The following is a 22,354-nucleotide window of genomic DNA, read 5'->3' as shown; positions in this document are numbered from 1 at the left end:
AATTGGTATTAGACGTTCATTTGGCTTACATTTCGATCAAAATGAATTGGAGTTTTAACAAAAACTGTGTAGTTATATAAACTATGAAACGAATAAGATAAATATGTGAAAGTTTAATGTATACTATAGCAATTAACTGTTTTAAGTTATTTCTGATCTCATATTATTTATAGATGGCAATTTTAACGTCGAATTATGTAAGTAAAGTCAAAATCACGAAGTGTTACGTATACATAATATAATTTAATAAATACATTGCATAATCGATTTGAGCGCATAATCAATGTTAATAATTACATTAATGATATGTTGGTATGCATAAATGTTTTTATAATACCAAAAATGGCGGATCTCTCGTACCACCTGTTTATAATTTAACAACCTAAATTTGAATGATCGCAATTCAAAAACTTATTGGCATTATTTAAACTAATTAACATCATAATGCTATTAGCATCTGTCAAAGAGCATAGGTCCTGCACTACTAATTCTTGTCTGCCTTTCTTAACATGATGAAATGCTTTCCACATCCCTGGGGCTATGGGGGACTCCCCAGGCGCGGGGTCACCACAGTACCCACTAAAACCACATGGTGTTCCACCCCCCGCTTAAATCAAACTTGCAGAAACGATTAAACTCAAAAAAGAAACCACAAAAATCCCTAATTCTAGCTTTGGTAGGAGATATGTACTAGCATCCGGTAAAGGAAAACATCGTGAGGAAACCCGCACATGGTTGGTCCCAGACGTATTGACTAGTTCTTTCCTCTGGACTAGGCCGACTATGATGCGAGAATGCCGTATGCGCTTGGGCAACCATACGGACATTTAAAAAATCTTGTCCCAGGCACTACAGTATTTGAGGAGTGGTTACTTCGCTCTGAAAAATACTGTATAGATCATCCACAACGGATGTAAAGGCCTAGTTACTTAAATAAAACAGACTCTTTGAGAGTATTTCAAACAGACTTTAAGACTTTGAACTTGACAGGCAGGGGTTAGTAACCTTTATCCATAACATGTAGAGACGGCCTCAACAACTTTATTTAGAAAACAGTGGGTGTTTTGACTACAGCTTAAGAGCATATATGGTGAGACTTTGGACATAAATAGAAACCGGACGAAACTACATAAGCATTAAGTATATGATATAAATTACGTCAATTTACAGTAAAGTTAAAGAAAGAAGGTTAACATTAACGTACCAATTGGATATTTTAAAGAAACTTAATATTGGGTTAAGAAGCAAAATAAATTGATTCATTTATTATGCAAAGTATATTATCTCTATTTATGTACCTATAAGCTTTTATATTTAAACAATTAAGTAAGTAGATGATATGGACTGAGCAAGAGCCTAATCTACTTTTAATTGTATTTTCAACAAAAAAATTACTTCACATTCTATACAGAGTAGTTGTTTCTGATAAAGGCTATATATTTAATATAATATGTGTATAATTTAATTAATTAATACATCCAAGTACATGTTGTAACAACCACGCCATGTGAAGATAAACGGTTCTAAATGACATTCCTTTTCATTATACGCACATAATGAACCGTGAGAAATATCTAGCAAGGTTGGGGTGGAATTCATAGCTAGTGTATGAAATGCCAAGGGAATTATTTTTGCCATTGTTGTTCAGAAATTTTATTAGTTATAAATTATAAGTTATAACTTATACTAATTCTGAACACGTGTTAAAAATATGTGCTACACCGTACACGCTTACTCTTAGGTCTCTATTTCATGAAAAGCTTATTTACTGCTACGCGGATGATAGCAACAGTGAAGTTCCTGCCTTGCAAATCCTTTCTGCCAACCTCTTATGTGTATTATTTTCCAATTCATATTTCTAGTGAACCTATATTATCTAGGACTGTATTTCTTTCGTGAGTGTTCTTTATAATAATAAGACAACACTGAGAATAAAGTGTAAACCATTGCAAACTACAAACCTTAGCTGCATCAGATAATGGTGCAGTTAGAATTGATCAAATTAGTTGTTTATTTATAGTTGTAGGTGCATTTTGTTTTTTATATATTATTTCCAAAACTAACATTCTAAACTTGTCATGTGTCATATACTTACTATGTTAATTTTATTGTTCCAGATGGCGTAGGAAACCTGTCAGAGATATTTAGCTCAAATGCTATTAAACAGTCGAATGGACGGAGAGTCGATTACCAAAGGTGATCTGATCTCGACCATAAAGAAAATTAATGTAGACGCTAAAGAACATAACACTATCAAGGCTATATTAAAAAACTTTATACTGCCCGATTCCGAACAAATGGCTATAAAACAGAAGCACAGTTTAAGCGAAAAATGTATTTATACAGTCCCCTTTCAAGCGCCCATTTCACCACCGAAAGAAAGATTTTCATCCATTAATGAGGCTAGAAAAGCATTTCTTAATCCTGATGGCAATAAAAACATATCCACGCAGAATAAAACTGAACCAGTATTACATTATGCTCAGCTAGCTATTACGACTGAAAGCGACGAAAGAAGCACCGGTGGAGGAAAAAATGTAAGAGAAATAGTGAATCAACATAAAAATAGAATAATTCAAACGAGTAATATGGAAAACACAAAAAAGAAAATAATAGAGCAGCAACAAAGAAAAGTAAGTTTTAAAATTAAAAATGCCTCAAATTCGTATCGAAGACCACCTTTAGTAACTACAATGACAATTTCTAGTAGCAAGGTGTCGGAACTGACTAAAAAGTTTAATGATTTAGTAAGTAATGACTCAAATGTCAGTAAAAAGCAGTCAAAATTAGCCAAAAGTATAGATTTACAATCAGTATCCCGATGTGCGAGCAGTAGTTCAACTCCGTCTTCAACCTTAAGCTCAAGTCCTAATATTAAAATTGTTTTGCGACAAAAACGAGGCTCCCGTAGACGTAACAATAAGAAAAGATGTTTAAGCGTGGACTCAATTGACAACTTAGTATTATCTGAAAGTTCCAAAGGAAAGATACGCGTCATAAGGTCAAAATCAGATGGAACCAAAATTCCTAAATCTCCAAGAAGAATATCAAAAAGTAGAGATTCAAGTGGGCAACAAAGTGGATCTGATTCTATCGATGGAACTCCTACAAAACAAACAAAAACACTAACCACCAAGACTTCGGCTGTCAAAACCCTACCTGAAAATAGCTTAGTTACAGTTAATAATGTGAAAGATGTAATAAAAAAATTTGAGTCTGAAATCAAAGAGCAGTTGATTAGCTCTACACAGAAACCCACAACTCAAACGCCCAATAGAATTCCTGTAAAGGAAAAACCCAAGGTACCTGAAAAGAAATCGTCGCTTGTAGTTACAAAAAATATAGTACTTAAGGATGGTATCCCTAAAATTAAAACTATGAAACCAATATTTGAAGCTAAGATATCGCGCCAAGACCCAGTTAATGTTGTCAGTGATCCAGACATCAATAAAAGAAAAGAACCTTTATATGATAAGAAAAAGTTCAAAACAAACTATATCCATTCAGAGAAGCTACCGTTACATGTGGTTGAAATTATCCAGGAAGAAATGAATGAAAGTGTAACCTTATCAATTTCAACTGAAACTGAGGCTTTGACGCCAACAAGTAAAGAGAATATTGATCATGATACGTCTTGTGAAGATTTAAATACTCAAATAACTCCGAACGATTCATTTTTGTGGAGAAGAAAAAGTACTCAAATATATTCTGATAGTGAAAAGTCGACGTCTGAAAGCCCATACGGATTTGTTACTGTAACTATGAATGCGTCTTCTATTGTTTGCAACGATGAAAAACCTATTTACATGGAGGTTAATAAATCTCAAGAAATACCAATACAAGAATCTCAGAACACCGACGAAAATATTTCAAGCAATAATTCTGATTTTGAAACTAATTTAATAGAGGCATATAACAAAGATGTACTTGTTGGATTTACGTCTAAAATTAATACCAAAGAAGATCTCGAAGATGGATATGAGCTCTTAGAACCCCCTGGTCCAGAAAACTCAGTGACAATAATAAAAATTGAAAGACCACCAAAATTAAACTGCCCATTACCAGAAATTCCAAAGGAAACTTCTCCCCTAAAAGGCAACAAAAATAATGTTTATCAATGCCTGTTAGAAATGCGATCTCATCCTGAAGGAGATGAGAGCAGTCTCCACAATTACGAAGAATGTGGTCAGTTGGAGGAGAGAACTAGAGGAGACGGTGACAGTGATGACGGATACGAATATTGCAAGTCTCCAATTAAACCGTACTGCCATGCATCTGATTCCGGTATCAAAATTGCTGAGAATTACAATCCTTACGCCTGCGCAAATGGCAAACAAAACTATAAAATATCTAAGTCGGTAAGCGGAGCATCAACTGTGAGCTACGAAAAAATTGGCCAAGATAGGATTTATGAAAAAATACCACCAAGACCAGAGTCCAAAGATAATAGCCCAAGTAATAAGAGGCACTCGTACGTATCGTCAGATTACACAAGCTATAACGACGGAGAAAATATATACGATACAATTAAACACAATGATGGGACATTGTCGCACTGCTATGAGAGCATACCGAATAGCCCGAGTATGGCTAAATTGAGGAACAATGTCAAGAAACTTAATACGGCGCAAAAGAGGCTTTCGTTTGATAACGTATCAAACTTGAGCCAATCCACTCTTTCGAGCGAACAAAAAACAAACAGCTTGTACGGGCAGCGGTCTGTTATTAGTTATAATGGACAGGAGATTGCTTTTCAAGTTCCCAGCAGCGAGACGAGCGTTAGTGATCGGAGCGACAGGAGCGACGACTGGGTCGATGTTTCTGATGAGGAAAAGACTGAGGAGAAGAAAATTATCATGTGAGTTTTCAATTCTGTTTAGTTATTTTACTTCTTTACAGAAGGCACATAAAATAGTCATAAGTATAGGAATTTCAAGCAAAAATAATACAATTGATGCAAATTCGTTGCAACGCGCAAAATATACAGGTGTCTTTTAGCCATCTTTTACTATGTAAAAATTACAAATTCTACGTTTTAACCCAGTTTTCATGTGGTTTTGGCCTAAATGAAGACACAGCTACAAAAAATTTATTATTTGGTCTATAATATTATATTCCAACAGTAGCGATGCTAGCCATACAATGTTATCTCATGACCTAAAAATTAACCCTATCTGTAACTGGAATTCAAGAGCTTTGCAAACGTTGTTATCATAGGATATTGTATCTAAAAATAACCTAACCTAAAACATCCAGGACTTGTTTATTTGTTGCACTTTTCTCACCACTTTATCTACCGGTGGAAGGGATGATTGTAGAATCTGCGTTCAGAAAACACTTATTACGAAATTCATACTGAGTAAAATATTTGACTTTGACTTTAACTTTTATGATAATTGCAGAGTTCGCGAGAGAAGTAGAGGACGACGGAGCCCAGTCAGTTGGTCGCAGAAAGTGAGACACCAGTGGCAAAACTCACCCAGTCGCAGCGCTGATAAAGGTCAGTAAATAATAATTCATAGAAACGATATTTTTTTTACACGGCAAATGTTTCCCGCATTCCCGGATTGGGGACATCGGACGTGGTATCTGGGACTCACCAAGCGTGATTTTTTCCAATTAAACCTCGTGGTGCTCCATAGCTTGCGGAAAAGTAGCGGGAACGATAAAATCTACCGCAACTTCATAGAAAGAACCTAATTATAAATTTTGAAGGCCAAAATGAATTTAAACCAAAGTGAGCAAGGCTTTTAAAACCTACGTTACAGCGCCATCTAGCGCGCACTCTAAGAACTTCGTGGTACTAGTCATTACAGACAATACAAGCATTACCGTTACTGTTAACAAATAGATGTCGTAACTGATTTCGATATACAGTATAATAACTGCGTTTACAGAAGTTACGACTTAACCACAATTTATGATTTAAAGAGTATATATAAATAGTTGAAATTCGTTTAATTAATACATAACGCAATTATTTGCAATAAGCTAATTATACAAAATTGTCAAATATTGCTATGAGTAACAAGCCTCTGAGCGGTAATAAACCAATTGTAACAGAAACCATAGACAAAGTAAAATATTTCTGGTCTCTGCAGAAACTAAACTTTACTGAATTATCAATTAAATTTTAAAGAGCGTAATGTCTGCGCGTGCGCATACATGTGGGCGGCTCATTAGATTGTTGCCGGATTCCAGACGCCGACGCGGACTAATGTAGACCACCCAGATTAGCGACTTGGTGACAGAACAAGAGAAAGGGAATAGATACACAATAGATAAGGTTCTAGACACCTCTTGTGACAATAGCTTGTAACTTTCGCTAGTCACTTGTTAATAGAATCACCATGATCGCGCTATTTATTGATTTTAAACTTGGATAATGATTTTTGGCAAATTGTCATTGCTTTTTTTCTCTTTCAATTCCCATGTGTTATAACTTATAAGTTTAAATTGTCTGTTTGTCTGTGTGTGTTCGTGTGTCTGTTCGTGGCATCATAGCCTCCAAACGGGTGGTCCGATTTTGATCTATATTTTTTATTCGAGAATAATCGAGTACTATTCTAAGCTATACCTAGTTCATCATCATCAGCTTGCTCAGTGCTGGAAATATTGAGGTTTACCTGTTTCATAAAACGCTGTGAGCAACTTACAGACGTTTGATCGTTTCAATATTTCTATTACATTCTGATTCCTGACTTTTTAGAATCTAGTTTTTAGTATTTAGTTTAGTTTTGTTTTTTATTTTATTTTATTTCTTTCAACATTATAGATGAGTTTATTAAATGGCATGCCAGGCGTAAGGCTAAGACCTTCTTAATGTTAATTTTTTGTTATTCAAATTATTATGACAACAATTGTTTTTTTTTTGTCTGACCTCGTCATCCACCACGTCTAATGTATGGGACAAACCTTTGTCTTTGATTCAAATCAAATTCTCACGTAACAACTCCATAACGGGCCACCTTGACCGTATAATCCACGGGTCAAAATTTAACTTGACCCCTAGTAGATGGTATGTCTGTAACTTTTCGTTCGTCGTGCGTTGCCAAGACAGGTCCAAGTAAGTTGGTCTCCGCAAGCAATGATGTATGTAATTTGACTTGCATCGTCATTGCTCAAGCGTACTCACTGAAATGCGACTTTTGTTAGCCAATATGATTATACTAATCGCGTATTTTAACTAATTACTTTACAACATACCATTTACTAACTTGCTTTTGTTTGACGTTTAGCTTGCCTAAATGTATTAATTTTTTACTCTGTATTTTATTGTTCATGTATTTAATTTAATTTTATTATGGAATTCTTCTTTCATTTTCCGTTACTTTGGTGATGATTTCTTTAATAATATTATGTTTAAACTTTTTAATCGGGACTTAACGAGACTTATTTAAGTAGTAATGCTACTACGAGTACATACTTTTTCTCGACGTTTCGGCCGTGTTGCAACGGCCGTGGTCACGAGGGGACTGCAGGAGCGCGACGTCTTCGTTTGCACCGGGCGGTCGGTTCTACGACTACCCTCTTTGTGTTCCAATACACTGAAAGTCAGTAGGTTCACTGCGACACACAACACTAACTGTATCCGGGTTTACACTTATAGACACAGGTGACACACGCGGTTTGCACTTATTGATCACTGGATTCCAGGAGGGCGGCAATTTAAATCCGTCCTCACGATTGAAATTTTTGTACTTTTTAATTTCAATGGCTTCACGTATTACTCTCGTGTGGTAATTACGATCCGTAGAGAGATTTTAGGGTTTTTTTAGCATTACTACTTAAATAAGTCGCGTTAAGTCCCGATTAAAAAGTTTAATTATAATGCAACGCGAAAGTTTAAAATGTTATCTTAATATTATGTTTCTGGGCAAATAAATAGTTCTGTACTAAAGTAGCCTTGGTAAGTAGCTAAGATGCTTATCTGCGCTACAAACCAAAAATAACGCTAATAAGATAAAAATCAGATGTGCTATAAAACAGATACGCTTCATACATGAGATGTTAAAAATGTAATCTTTTAGTTCTCATCGTGAGAGAAACCCTGAAATTGGAGGCAGTGAAGAAAGAAGTTATGAGTTGTTCGTTATTGAAATTCATAACATCTATATATTAATACGTGAGCCAAAAACTTTGTATCCCTTTTGACGAAAAATGGGGAAACGTAGGTGAATGAAATTTTGCACAATTATAGTTTATATGGTGAAGAAGTGCATCGAGCTAATATTATTTTGAAATTATGCTTTTATCATACATATTTTTAACAAACAAAACATTACACACACTACAGCACACACACTAGAAACGATGACAGATTTTTGATTGACAAGCCTATACATACGAATTATACTCTTTTATTTATGGTTGAAGTCTGTTGACAACAAGTTGACAAATTGAAATTGGATTATATATTTTTTATTGAATCTTAGATACTATTAGACAATGCTTACACAGCCAGTCTGAGATTAGCTGAGTCCCTGAGACAAGAGTTGAAAAAAATACGATAAAGTCAATATTTTTTTACAAAATATAGGTAGTACCACAGAATAGATAATAGTACAAGTAGTAGTACTTAGTCCTAATGTCGTTGAAACTAAGGTCGAATTTCGACCATTGGGCGATCTCTAGTTAATATTAATGTGGATTAACTAAAAACTAGCGTTTGTTGTTTTACATTCCTTCATGTTGAGATATATTGAAAATGCTTTTCTAACATTATACCATCACTATTGTTGCTGCAAGACAACCCATAAAAGTTGTTTTCTTATTTGAATACTAGATGACGCCCGCAACGGCGTCCAGGAACCGTACATTTTTCAGGGATAAAAAGACGTATCCTATGTCTTTTCCCGGAACTCTAAGTATCTAGGTTTGGGCGTGAAGAGGACAGACAGACAGACAGACAAATTTTGGAATTTATAATATTAGTAATAGTATCGGCGCCGACTAGGTAAATAGCATGTTCCATTTTCATTCCACATCCTCACCGCAAACCCGCAAAGCCTGTTCATGCGATAGCATCATGGTGCTTCTAAAATTGAAAGTAAATTATTCGTGAGTCATCTTTGTTTTGTTCATTGGACTTTCTTTTGATTAAATCATGCATTCATAATTACCGATGTTATGTGATGTAATACAATCTACTGATATTAAATACTGTATCAGTTTATTGATGTTATAAAACTCAGAGCTATTTATAGAATTACTATTTCAGAAGTAAAATTTAAATCGCGGACAAAAGAATTTTAACTAATTGTATGATTCCTTTTTATTCCAGTTGAAGACTATAGACATTGGGAATAGACCCTAATTGTAATTATATATTATGTCAAAGAAAATATAATATAATACCTATTGGTAATTGGTATATAATATATTAGGGAAAATAATACTAATTTTTATTAAAATTAATTAGTGCCTCAATCCTTAAAATATCAAGTTACGTATTTTTGACGAACGATTGAATAATTCCGAAATTTTGTTGTTTTCCTCGTGGAGACCTATAAAACCAAAATGATATTGAAATTTGGTTAATTTGTATTCATTATTAGACCCGTATCAGTATTGTTACTTGTTTTATTAAAATTGCAGAGTAAATACAAATATTTTTAGAATAGTGTGTATCGAAAGGCTGTTATTAATAATCCGGAAAAGCAAGAGAGTGATAAAAGAAAAATCCGCAAATTAAACTAGTTAAAAGTCATATTATCATAAAAACAAAATCAATGACAAGTCTACAAATGTTTGTGTAAAATCACCTGCCCTAGTAGACAAGTGGCAAGCGATTATCGTAAACGCTAACAAAATGTATGCGATTTGACATAAATCATCGCTTCGCTAGCGAATACTAATGTCAAATCCCATACATTTTGTGGCGATGGCGTTAGCCTTTACGATAATCGCTTGCCGCTTGTCTAGGCCCTCAGATATTATTAGGTTGCTCTAAATTCTGAAGATTTTTGTATACTGCTTTATTGACCACACACAATATGTCAAGTAGAGCAGTAAAAACTTGCCCAAACGAAGTTTAATCAAAAACAAATAAGTAATACTTGCCTAAACTAACTTTAAACGAACTTTAATCCATTATATTATTATTCTTCAGATTCCGTAGAAAGTAGAGTCGAAGAAAAACTCTAATGAAAGTTTTCCTATACTGTATGCATTGTGGTGTTTTTATACGTTTGCACAACGTTAAATGCGAAAACGATACGTGGGATCGATAGCTGAGAGGCGTTTGTAACCGTTATGTCATACGAACATTCTTGATCCAAATTGCCTTTTGTAACGCCTGTAATTTCGCTCTTTTGTAGGATATCCCAATACTCGTTTAATTTTGATTCATTTTGATTTTTTTCGGTTGGCCAACTATTCTTTCTTTTGCCAACCTTTGTTTCACATGGTGAGATGCTTTACGCACCCCTGGCAGATTGGGGATATCGGCTGAGGTGGGACGGACTCCCCGCGTAGGGTCTTCCCTCTAAAACCCCATGGTGCTCCACTCCCACTTTGCTTAAAGCAAAGTTGAGTATACAATAGAACCTAACGCAACTGGCACATTCCCAACCTAAACTTAAGGTTAATAATATCCCAAACAAAAAAAATATATAAAAACTCTCATAATTGGTTATACCTGTCCTATACCTGCTTTGACATCAATGCCTAAATCTATATTGAGTTTCACAATTTCATCCTATTTGATCTATGCGTCACCTGAGTTTTCCCCTATTTCACACATAGAGTTTTGTAATCACTTAGCATGCCATCTTTTGAGTTAACTTCTGACCTTTTCGTCTAACTTTATCCGTTTAAGTTCTAGGTATTGCTAACCTTTACTTCATCTATGACCTTTGCACCTCTCTATGTTGCACAGAACTCATGCTGGGCACCTGATAGAACTGAAGACTACACGTCGAATTCTATTTAAATAGAAAGTAGTTTTAATTTTACACGAACCTAACTAAACGTGTTTTAAAATGGAGGTCGAGTTTGGGTAAATAAAGCCTACGGTAGAAAGCATTTAGACGTTTTCTCATTTGTGAGATAGTAGAGATGAAATCTTAGAAATAGCCGTCTTTTATTCTGCTAAAGAAACTGCTTAAGCGATCTTTGAATTATATACATTAAGTAGACAGAAGTAAAGGGAAATCGGACATATAGAAGTCTCAGAACTCAGAAGTCTTGCTAATTACAGCCGTGGTTCTTTAGATACAGCCTGGAGATAGACGATAGACGGACAGCGAAGTCTTAGTAATTCCGTACCGTTTTTATTACCTTTTGGATAGGGAACCTTAAAAAAACATCGATAAATTCTTTGTTTTATAGGCTCCATTTCTAGTTGTAAACTTGAAATTGCTAATTGGATCCCCACTTAATCGTTATGTAAGACTAGTCTCTACATTTTACAGTAATGACTGTGCTGTAAATATGTTGCGGTGAGATCAAAGCTGACGCAGAACAGACACAATGTTAGTATGAAAGTTATTTATATTGATCTTTGTGTCGTTGGGATAAGGTTCTGCCAGGGGTAAAATAATGCAATTTATACCAATGTAGACGACCTAGATTGCACAAAGAACCAGTTTAGTAAAATAAGCCCTGTTGTATTGAATCAAACGGGGCTTGAATATTTGATATTAATACCGACAATCAATTGTTTTGAACACAGAAAAAGTTATTTTTAAAAGTAATTAATAAAAACTGATTATATTCATACTAGAATATTATAAATACTAAAGTGTAGAGTCTGTCTGTCTGAAACGCCAAAACCGCTAAACTGATTTTGTTGAAATTTGATATTATGAGGATACTTTGAGTCCCAGAATACTTTTGATCCCGAAAAAATGTACAATTCCCGCGGTAAACTAATTTTGGAGCAACGGAGTTGCTGACTTCATCTAGTTCAAAGCTAATTGAAAAAAATCAAAAATAAAAGTTAAATAAAATATCCACAGCTGAACATATTATAACCTCCTCCTTTTTTGGAAGCCGGTTAATAAAGGTTATGTACAATTATGTTTCTCGAAAGTTGCTAACAATAAAGAAACTCTTAAATCATGCTTCCTTATCTCTACAAATATAGAGTGTGACATAAAAAAATTAAAAGCCGTATCATTTGACATTCTCATTCAAATATGAAACAAGTTGAAGGGGTACGTAAATGGCGATTCAGGTGCGCCTACGCACATGAGTTATGGCTGACCGAGGGGTGGAAGAGAGGGAGAGAGGTATACGTGAGTTAGCCCTACGCCTGCGCGTGCGACGGACGTATGCGCTCTCCGCGACCGAAAACCACCTCTAGTGCTCTTACAAAACAGGTCGTTTTCGATTGAAATCGTCAGTGTTGTGTATATTCGGTGTTCGAAAGTGGAAAATGTTAGTTTTGGTAGAAGCTGTAGAAGTATTTTTCTCGACATGCATCGTTTCTCCTAATTTATGTGTGTTGTTGACCCCATGATTTTGTGTTGCGGTTTTCATTGTTGCATAAAGAGTCTTCTTAGGGTTTCGGTTTCCCCTGCATAACCTTTTGGTTATTTCACTATATCATACCCTAAAATGTGATTTTGTTTGTCATTTTGTATGTTTTAATACGTGTGACTCTACAATTTACATCCTTCAACTCAAAATGAAATAACATTTTATATCATAGCGGTAAAACTAGTTTTACATGTATTAAAACAGATTGTGTAACGATTTCGGAATTTTTAATTGCTTTGTATTTCCTTTTCGGTAAATGGGATTGCATCAATTACAAAGATCTCTTGAAAGTTGGTCAGGCCTTAAAACTATCGAATATCGACTGACCATTAATAGCAGCTAATTGTTATAACTTATCATCCATCAGTAAGTAGCTTCTGGTAAAGTTAAAAAAGATAAGGGAACCTTAAAAGATTTTAAAGTACAGTTTCCTAACACTGAAACTCCTTTGTAGCCAGGGTTTATTTCATAGCTCACATCACATGCCGCTATCATTTTTGCCCATTAGATACCCCATAGAAAGCTCCGTAAATGGAATTACACTAATCTAAGATTAAAGACCATCCAGAGCTCTTTTGGGAATAATAGACAGGGCATACCCCTGTAAGTAGAAGGATCTTTACATATAAAGATCCTTCTACTTACAAAAAAAAACCTTGGTGGTCCCCATAATACTACATACTAAAGATCTGGCATATGAAATTAAATACACCAGTGCAAGACTATATTAAATATCGCATTATGTATACCAGTAACCGGTTTCAGCCCACTGACCATTCGCTAGCCGGAACAGGAATGTAACAATACTCCACTGGTATTCGTAGATGAATTCGTAATGCAATTATTACCAGCTGTATATACAAATTAGAAGGTATTAAAAACTAATGATTCAATTTGAATGATTTTAAATCCTATACCTAATTGATAGATTTAAACTAAATAATAACTATTGGGTAACGAAATAGCTAGTAGTTAGCTTGTAGCTTTGTCAAACAAATTATAATAGGTATATGGATTATCAAATTAATATATTGCTCCATGGAGTGCTCCTTTTTCTTTTTACTTGGTCCTCAAAATGTAATCTTGACTTTTAAAAACCTCTTCATGTCTATGGCTGATTCTATAACATGTCTGAATATTACAAAATGCAATATCCAAGCATCTAATGTAGGTGCAATAATTGCAATTTCCTTGCACGTGGCATCCTTTGATGTTAATCTCTTTAAAAATATAGACCGTATATCTTATCTTTAATTAACTTCATTATATCGAGCTTTATGTTCTGCATTATTGATGAATTTTAAGTACTATGGTATACATTATATTATAAATGTATTACTTGTTAATATAAATTTAGGATCTAGATGCGGTAAATACAAGTTTTTCGCAAATATGCAAATTTTAATTACTTATACTATATTCTCTGCCTTTTCTGATTTTTATGTAGATTCTAAGTAAGAGTTCTAGTTCTAGAATTCACTTACCAATTAAAGGCTTTTGGTAGTTGCAAGTTATTTGCACCCTTTGTTAAAATGTTAAACGTCTTAGCACCTGTTACTATTTGCCATCTGTTGTATTCGCCATTTTTTTTAATGTCGTTTTCGTCATGTTTTCTAAAATATTATAAATATGTGCAAAGCTCATAAATATTCGAGGATCTGAATTGTCTATTAACTTTCCTTCCCTAATGTTGTTTACTGTTTAACCCAAATTTATTAATTTATTTTATTATAGTCATATCCTCGTTTTATCCTCTTAAGTTATATTATATAATATTCTAGTCAATAAGTAGAATTTTACACACACATTATTATTTTAATATTATTTTTTAATGAAGAACAGTTATAATTTTTCATATCTCCATCACTTCTATGTACCTTTAACATATTATATATTCACACCGCATAATATGTTGTTATATAATTATTTGCAAACATCAAATTGGTATGCAACATAGTAATAATTGTGTGCTGAACAGATTGTTATGTTGCAATTCGAAATGCTCTGATTGCGGATCGTTCCTATTGTGTTGGTAAACAACCATTAAATTGAGTGCGTGATGTTTTATCAGCAACATAATGCTTCGTTTCCTATCAGCGACTTAGCATAGTAATTTTGTATCCCTATGAAACATCACACCTCATCGTTGTATTGTTTAAAAAAAAAAAACATAATTTTGATCCAATTTATATCGAAGATGAAAAAACTACATAAAACTTCAATATAATACAACAAACCTTAACGGGCAGATACAAGGTCAAAACAATTCTATAGGTAAATGACGTAAACGTAACATAAACGTTAAACGCAACGCAATAACCCAACCACAACAAAAAAATTAGGAGCATGTGAAACATTCAACGTCCGCTGACAACAATAGCTTACGAATTCCAACCAATCCGATATCAAACAAAGGCAAATGTCAACAATTCGAAGCAGAAACGACGGTCGAGAAAAATCAAGTGTAAAGCGGTTGACCCTGAAGGCGGTATATCTTATCCAGTAGTCGGCAAACCGGCGCGCGGCTCGCAACACTGATGATTTCATTACTATAGTGCAAGTGTTATAAATAGTGATGTGAAAAAATGGTGAAAAATGGTATCGGAGAGGCCGCCAGTGAATGGCGGAATCGGTCCGCCGCGGCCTCGGACTATGCGCAGGAGTTGCGGCGATCAAGGTGCTATGGCTTGTTGATTCGGACCTCTGGGTCTGATTACACCTATCCGAGTAGATTGGCGAGCCAGTGGCTTCGGCCGAGCACGTCCATAATAAACATTCGGATTGCCCGGCGGAGTGACTCGCCACTACTCGATAGGTGTAATCGAGCTATCAGTGACTCAGACGTTGCCCAATCGACCTGTTTTCTCTTTGCAATGTTCTGTTGTGACTACCAAGTTCAGAATCTCAGTCTCAAATGCCATTGACACATAGGGATATCCCCTAATTATACTTGTTGATAGGCTTGTTGCAATTAAACTCTACATTATTATGTCATTATATATTAAAAGTAATTCTACATATTATTTTGAAGTTCATTAATATTGAATAATCTCTATACGTGCGTTGATGTCTTTTTAACGTAGAGTTTATTTCACATACAGATACTTGGAGATAGTTAATCAAATCGCAATATTCCACTCAATTATATCAATCATTGCATCGTACAGATAAATATGGCGATTTAAGTTATGTAATAGAAACAGAAATATTTAATTTAACAGCAATATGATATTCCACAAAATCTTCAACTTTGCATCGTTCGCATAGAATAGATATGGTTACTGGAAGTAATAATTTGGCAGTGAACAATGTGTAACAAAACTAAGTGATAAAATTTAGGTTGTGTACATACACAATATACAATGGATACATATCCATTATATAGAATCCACTGTGAAAGTAGCAGCATTAAAAGGGCATTGTGATTTGTATGGGCAAGAGGCGTCATGAATTTTTCCATACAAAAGTTTAAAAAACGTTACCCGTTCAGCGCTGCACTTTCACAGCGAACTCTATACAGGGGATCCATACACACCGTATTATCACTTAGTTTATGTTACACCCTGTATAGTATCACTTATTACCACAGCCTGTATATCGTAGGATAATCGACAACTGTCTACATTATATAGTTAGAGATAGTTAATTAAATTGCAATTTTTGTACCAATTGCATCGTTGAGGCCCAATCAACCAATAGCACCTTGACCGTGTTTTAGTATCGGTAACATCGCCGTCGAAAGTGTACATCGAGACGAGTGCGAAATCGCCGCACTACAGCACCAACGATGTGGCAAGCGTGTACCAGAATTTAGACAACGTGAAATACATTGATGTGCCCGAGTGTACGTGGTGGCTGAGCGCGCGGACGGTGTTGTGCAAGGGGGAAGTCGAGACGCAGGATCTGGTGGCGTATATTGGTATGTTTGAGTGAATATTGTTATATAGTATCCATGGGAGAGCGATGCTTCGGCACGAATGGGCCGGCTCGACCGGAGAAATACCACGGGCTCACAGAAAATAATATACCACAATTTATTTTATTTTATGAGGCTTAGTATTCGTGATTTGAGATGTGAATCTGAAAGTAGATTGGCTTCATCCATTTAATTTTACAAACGAACCTCCTTGCCTTTTTCAACGAACTACGAACTTATCAATAAACGATTTTCGCAAAGAGATTTTCAAAAGGACAATTTTGTGTTAGAGTCTTCTATTAAACGATTCAGTGCGGATGACACGGGAGCCGTGTCATACGCGTTTTTAACGTGTGGCGTATGACACGGGAGCCGTATCATTTGAAAAACGATTGTATCTCCATCAAATTACACTTTAGAAGGTTCTACTCTGAACAAAATCATCTTAATTTTCCACGTAGAACAAGCCTATAGGCATCGCCTCTGAATATTCTGTGAATTGAAAAAAAGTAGTTCAAAAAGGTGCGCCGCATTGAATCGGTTAAGAGGATACACCAGGGGCGAGAGAAATTGAAAATAGGTATTTGAAAATGTATTGCTGTCTCACCAATCTCAAGTCTCCCACCGCAGAGCGCGATAAAGACAACACGACAAAAGTTCTAATAAAAGAACAGAAAATCTTCGATTCGTTGTCCGCTGATTCCTTCTCCAAAACTTAACCGATTTAAGTACTGTTTTCATTAAGAATTAAAGCAAGGCTTGAGCTGTGTTCCTATGTTTTATTTTTTTTTGTATATTTTAGCCAGTTTTGTTTTCTGGGTGTTTGAACACAGAGGAAAATCTGGCCATTTTTTTGGGTTTTTGGACGTCCTTATCTTTTTTATTAATAAAATTATGAAAAAAAAGAAAACATAGGGACATGCTAATAGTGGCCATAGATATTCAGGAAAAAAATCATAACTCTACCGGCATTATCCAGGGAGGAAACAGGGGAGAGCGTTTGTATGGAAAAACGGCGGTGTGGAATCCTCTTAATCTACTACCTTCTAGGTACTCTACCAAATATAAAGGTTTTAAATATACTTTGAAATTGTTCACTTGTCTATTCAATTGTATGCCTATTACTGTAATTCAAATACATATTATCTAAAGCTTTATGACTTGGCAACAATTTGGTGTGTTTACTTTGTTTTGTAGCTGAATAATAGGCATGATGACTATTTTTTTTTTCTTATTGGTAATTGAAAGATCCTTAAAAATAGAAACATCGCTGAAAGAATTACTCTGATAGCTTAAAAATTCACCAAGATATGACAATTCAAACATCTCATAAAATAGACCGGCCCGAAACGCTCCATACAAAGTACTACGAAAGACTGACGTCGCACTTTCGTAGTTTGTACGCATCGGGAGAGAACTTTGTTTGATAGGTATATTAAATATTGCGTTTATGAAAGTGGTTTCTTAACAAAAGTAGCTTTTAATTGCATAAGTTATCGAATGATATACAAATATTAAGAAATTAATCAAAAAAAAATTCGACTTGATTATCCAACTTTGAAGGCGCATAACAAAAAAAATACAAATGCTATCGAACTGAAATTTTGGGAGCACTTATTTTTTACCGTGATTTCTTTATTTTATTAACACAACCTTGTCATCATCCGTATTGTAGTTTTATCCTAAACCTAATATTATAAAAAATTGAAGCGTTTGTTTGTTTAAACGAGTTAATCTTACGAACTACTGGACCGATTTTTATGTAATTTGGCACAAAATATAAAAATGAGTAGGCCATAAATATGAGTAGGCTATGGCCAAAAATGGCTACTTTTTTGCATGAAAATGTAAGTAATGGAACCGTACAGAACGTCCTCAGTAATGTATAAACTTCGCTGTAAATACACTAACCAAGATTTCTTACAACTCGCATTATCTCTTCTCTCTATATCTTAATCTCATTGTATATCGACAAGTGTCTCTGATCTCACAACAATCTATTGGAGCTAAAACAATGTTGACTGGGAGAAAGTAAATGCCATCTTCGCGTGTAAGAAAAATTTTTGTTGTTTTTTAGTCTGCCATTTGTTATTGTGTTGTTGATAAATTATTATTAATTATTACTAGCGACAGTAGTACAGAGTTACAATTTAATAAATAATAATACTGTATATTATACAATATTATAAAGCATGTTGTATTTATTACTGTACATGTGTTGTATAATTTTTAATAACATTTTCTGTGGCTTATGCATATTTTGTTCATTTATTTTATAATTTCTTACATAACAGAAAATAAATATGGTTGAAGGTGAAAATAACATTGAAGTATGCAAAGGAACACTATAATAATTGTATATTAATATTTAACCTCCTCTACAATAATCATGCAAATTAAACATATTAATATTATAAAAAGTTGTTAAAATTTAACGAAGAGGTAATTTTTGCTGATGAGAATTTACAAGGAATTTGTCTGTTGTATTCTTTTCATGTAAGTTGTATCTTATGAAGGTTTTTCATTAGCTAACAAGTCATTTTGACTTTTGACTTACTGTAAATTACCAGCAACAGCGTATATGACGGCAATATACTTATATAAATATTTTTTTCGTCATCAAGCTTAGATATAGTATGCAGTGTAGAGTCAATGACCCAATCAAAATTGAAATTATTATAAATCGCGTCTAATTTAACTTGTATTCAGTTCATAGTGTGGGCAGAAAGGTGGATTATGTAATTATTGCGTCTAGACTCTAGACTAAGGCCCTAGAGACTAGATTTTATGACATAAACGTATCATATTATACTGCCTTGAAACTAAATATCTTCTTACGTTACGAAGGTAGAAACATCATAGGAAGTACTTGATGTAGATGGTAGGTAACTTTACATGAATTCATTTCGTCAAAATATTTACTTTAAAGACCGAATAATTCCATGTTTTTATTATTGCGTGGTTATTACTGACATTTAGATTTGTAGCGAATATTAGCCACCCACGTTGGGCTTTCTTTACTTAATTTACGGTTGATAGAGTTCTATTAAACAAGTTTTTATAAACTCAATGAAAAGTAAAATCTTTAAATTTTAAAGAACTCCGAACACAGTTATTTACACTTTAAACCTTTACAAAATACTTAACCAAATAAATATTCTTGTGTAATGGTCGGGGTTTTTATAAACCGCACTGCAATGCGGTGACATCACATGACTGTATTCCATATTGCTGGAGGTAACGTAGGTACCATTACGTGATTATGTTATGACAAACCAAATGGTTACAGAAATGTATACGGTAGGTTTTAAAATATCTAAAACTAGCTGTTGCCCGCGACTTCGTCCGCGTGGACTTAAGTTTATAGTTGTTCCCATACATCGATTAAGTCGTTTACGCGCAAATCAGAAAAGTATATAATTGTGTGGGAACCGCACATTTTTCCGGGACAAAATCATTCCTTGTCCCAGATTCAAATTAGTATCTCCAATCTCCATGCCAAATAGTTAAGGCGAGAATTATAAAAGTTTATTGTGCGGGAACCGTATATTTTCCGGGATAAAAAGTATCCCTTGTCCTTTCCCCAGACTGAAAGTATTGCCATACTAAATTTCATCAAAATAGATTGAATAGTTAAGGCGATAATCATAAAAGTTTATTGTGCGGGAACCGTACATTTTCCGGGGCAAAATTAGTATTCCTTGTCCGTTCCCGAGACTCAAAGTATCTCCATACCAAATTCCATCAAAATAGATTGAATAGTTTACGCGCAAATCATAAAAGTATATTGTACAGTAACCGTACATTTTCCGGGATAAAATGTATCCTATGTTCTTTTTCGGGACTCAAAGTATCTTTATACCAAATTTCAGGAAAATGGGTCCAACCGTTTACGCGTGATGTCGTGACCACGCGAAAAATAACGTTTCGCGCAGCTTCGCCCTCGTAATTTAGATATTTCACAGAAAATTAGTCCACAAAAAATAGCCTATGATCCTTCACGTGGTCTACTTCTTATCTGTGCCAAATAACAGAAAAATTGATCCAGTAGTTCGTGAGATAAGCCCTTTCAAATAATTTCCCCCGTTTTTTTATACATTTTCTCTATTTCTTCGTTCCTATTAGTCTTAGCGCGATAAAATATAGCCTTTAGCCTTTCTCGATAAATGGGCTATCTAAAACTAAAAGAATTTTTCAAATCAGACCAGTAGTTCCTGAGATTAGCGCGTTCAAATAAGCCCTTTCACATAATTTCCCCCATTTTTTCCACATTTTCCTCTATTTCTTCGCTCCCATTAGTCTTAGCGTGATAAAATATAGCCTACAGCCTTTTTCGATAAATGGGCTATCTAACACTGAAAGAATTTTTCAAATCGGACCAGTAGTTCCTGAGTTTAGTGCGTTCAAATAAGCCATTTCAAATAATTTCTCCCGTTTTTTCCACACTTTCCTCTATTTCTTCGTTACTATTAGTCTTAGCGCGATAAAATATAGCCTATAGCCTTCCTCAATAAATAGGCTATCTAACACTGAAAGAATTTTCCAAATCGGACCAGTAGTTCCTGAGATTAGCGCGTTCAAACAAACAAACAAACAAACTCTTCCCAATTATAATATTATAATATTAGTATAGATATGCAAAATTCCTGCCTGGGCCTGTAGACAAGTGGCAAAGCGCTAACGCTAACGCTAACGCTAGCGCTACAAAATGTATGCGATTTGACATAAGTCATCGCTTCGCTAGCGAATACTAATGTCAAATCCATACATTTTGTAGCGCTAGCGTTAGCGTTTTGCCACTTGTCTACGGGGGCAGTCTGTCTTATTACGCCGAGAATGTACTGAAAATGATTTATTTCTAAATCCGTTAAAAGTAAACACTTTTAGAACGCCTAGACGAAGCCTACCACCGGTTCGGGAACTAACCCGGCGAGAAGAACCGGCGTAAGAATATCGCACGGGGCCACCTTTTACTGGGAAGTACTGGAAAGGACATAGGATTGTTTCTATTGCAGCAAAAATGAAGATTTTTGTATGGAGCCTGGCCGACCTACTGTCCGCTAAATGTGTTTTTTCGCGTTCACGAATATTTGTTTCATAAAGAAAAAATAATCTTGGACAAAACCGCGTAAGGTGTCAGTTGTCACATTTCGAAGATTTAGGCTGCCAAAGTTGCAATATCTTAAATTGGTAAAACTTTGCCAGCCCATATCTTCGAAATTTGACACTTTACGTGATTTTGTCTAAGATTATTTTTTGTTTGAATTGATGTTAGCTATCCATTTTTGAAAAAAATATTCGTGAACGCGAAAAAACACATTTAGTGGACAGTAGGTCGGCCAAAATCTTCATACCCCTTTCCTGATAGCTCGTGATAAACGTATTTTACGAGACCGAATTTGTTAGGCAAGGTGCTATATGAATATACTAATTATAACAAATATAGGATATTGTTTAACAATAATTAAGGATTATTATTCTTAATTAGTAATTTAATTACATAATTTCATTAAAAAGTGTTAATTGACTCCCTCCTTTAATGGACACGGTTTCTCCAATAAATGTATTATTATTGTAGAAATTCGATAATGTTTGATACATTGAAGACATTGGCTTCGGGAATATACTTTTTCATTCATCATCTGGTTCTTTATCTCTATTTAATAAAAAATAGAGATTAAAAAAAAACAAATTTATTGATAGTTTAAGAACCCGCTTATTTTCCTTCATCTATATTGTCGACTTTTTAATATCTAAATGCTTTAAAGTTTTACTTAGTTAAAGGCTAAAGCAATTTAATTATGAGCTCCATTTGAAAGCATTTCGTAGAAAACCATCTTTTTATCAGTTATTTAATAGTTATCACGTTCCTCTGATTGAAATGGAAATCTGCTTTGTATTGTGGGAGCCATATTGTATTGCGTCAGATAACTTTCGCCCGTTAAACATCTAGGT

General features: G+C 34.6%; 1 protein-coding gene across 9 annotated transcripts in view; it reads left to right on the top strand.

Moving 5' to 3' along the window:
- LOC121731895 (ephexin-1) overlaps positions 1–22,354 on the top strand; it is a 108,592-nt gene that overhangs the window by 58,793 nt on the left and 27,445 nt on the right. For 8 of the 9 annotated variants that reach the window (XM_042121572.1, XM_042121575.1, XM_042121578.1 and 5 more), the window contains 2 exons: positions 2,118–4,858; positions 5,403–5,500. In XM_042121572.1, coding sequence (XP_041977506.1) covers positions 2,154–4,858; positions 5,403–5,500 — 2,803 coding nt within the window. In that variant the 5' untranslated portion in view covers positions 2,118–2,153. Of the gene's footprint in view, positions 1–2,117; positions 4,859–5,402; positions 5,501–12,264; positions 12,382–14,825; positions 15,161–16,201; positions 16,403–22,354 lie in introns of those variants that run through there. The other variant, XM_042121579.1, reaches the window with a different exon arrangement.

The sequence above is a fragment of the Aricia agestis genome, chromosome 11 (assembly GCF_905147365.1).
Source record: "Aricia agestis chromosome 11, ilAriAges1.1, whole genome shotgun sequence".
NCBI lineage: Eukaryota > Metazoa > Arthropoda > Insecta > Lepidoptera > Lycaenidae > Aricia > Aricia agestis.
This window is presented reverse-complemented; position numbering and strand designations above follow the sequence as displayed.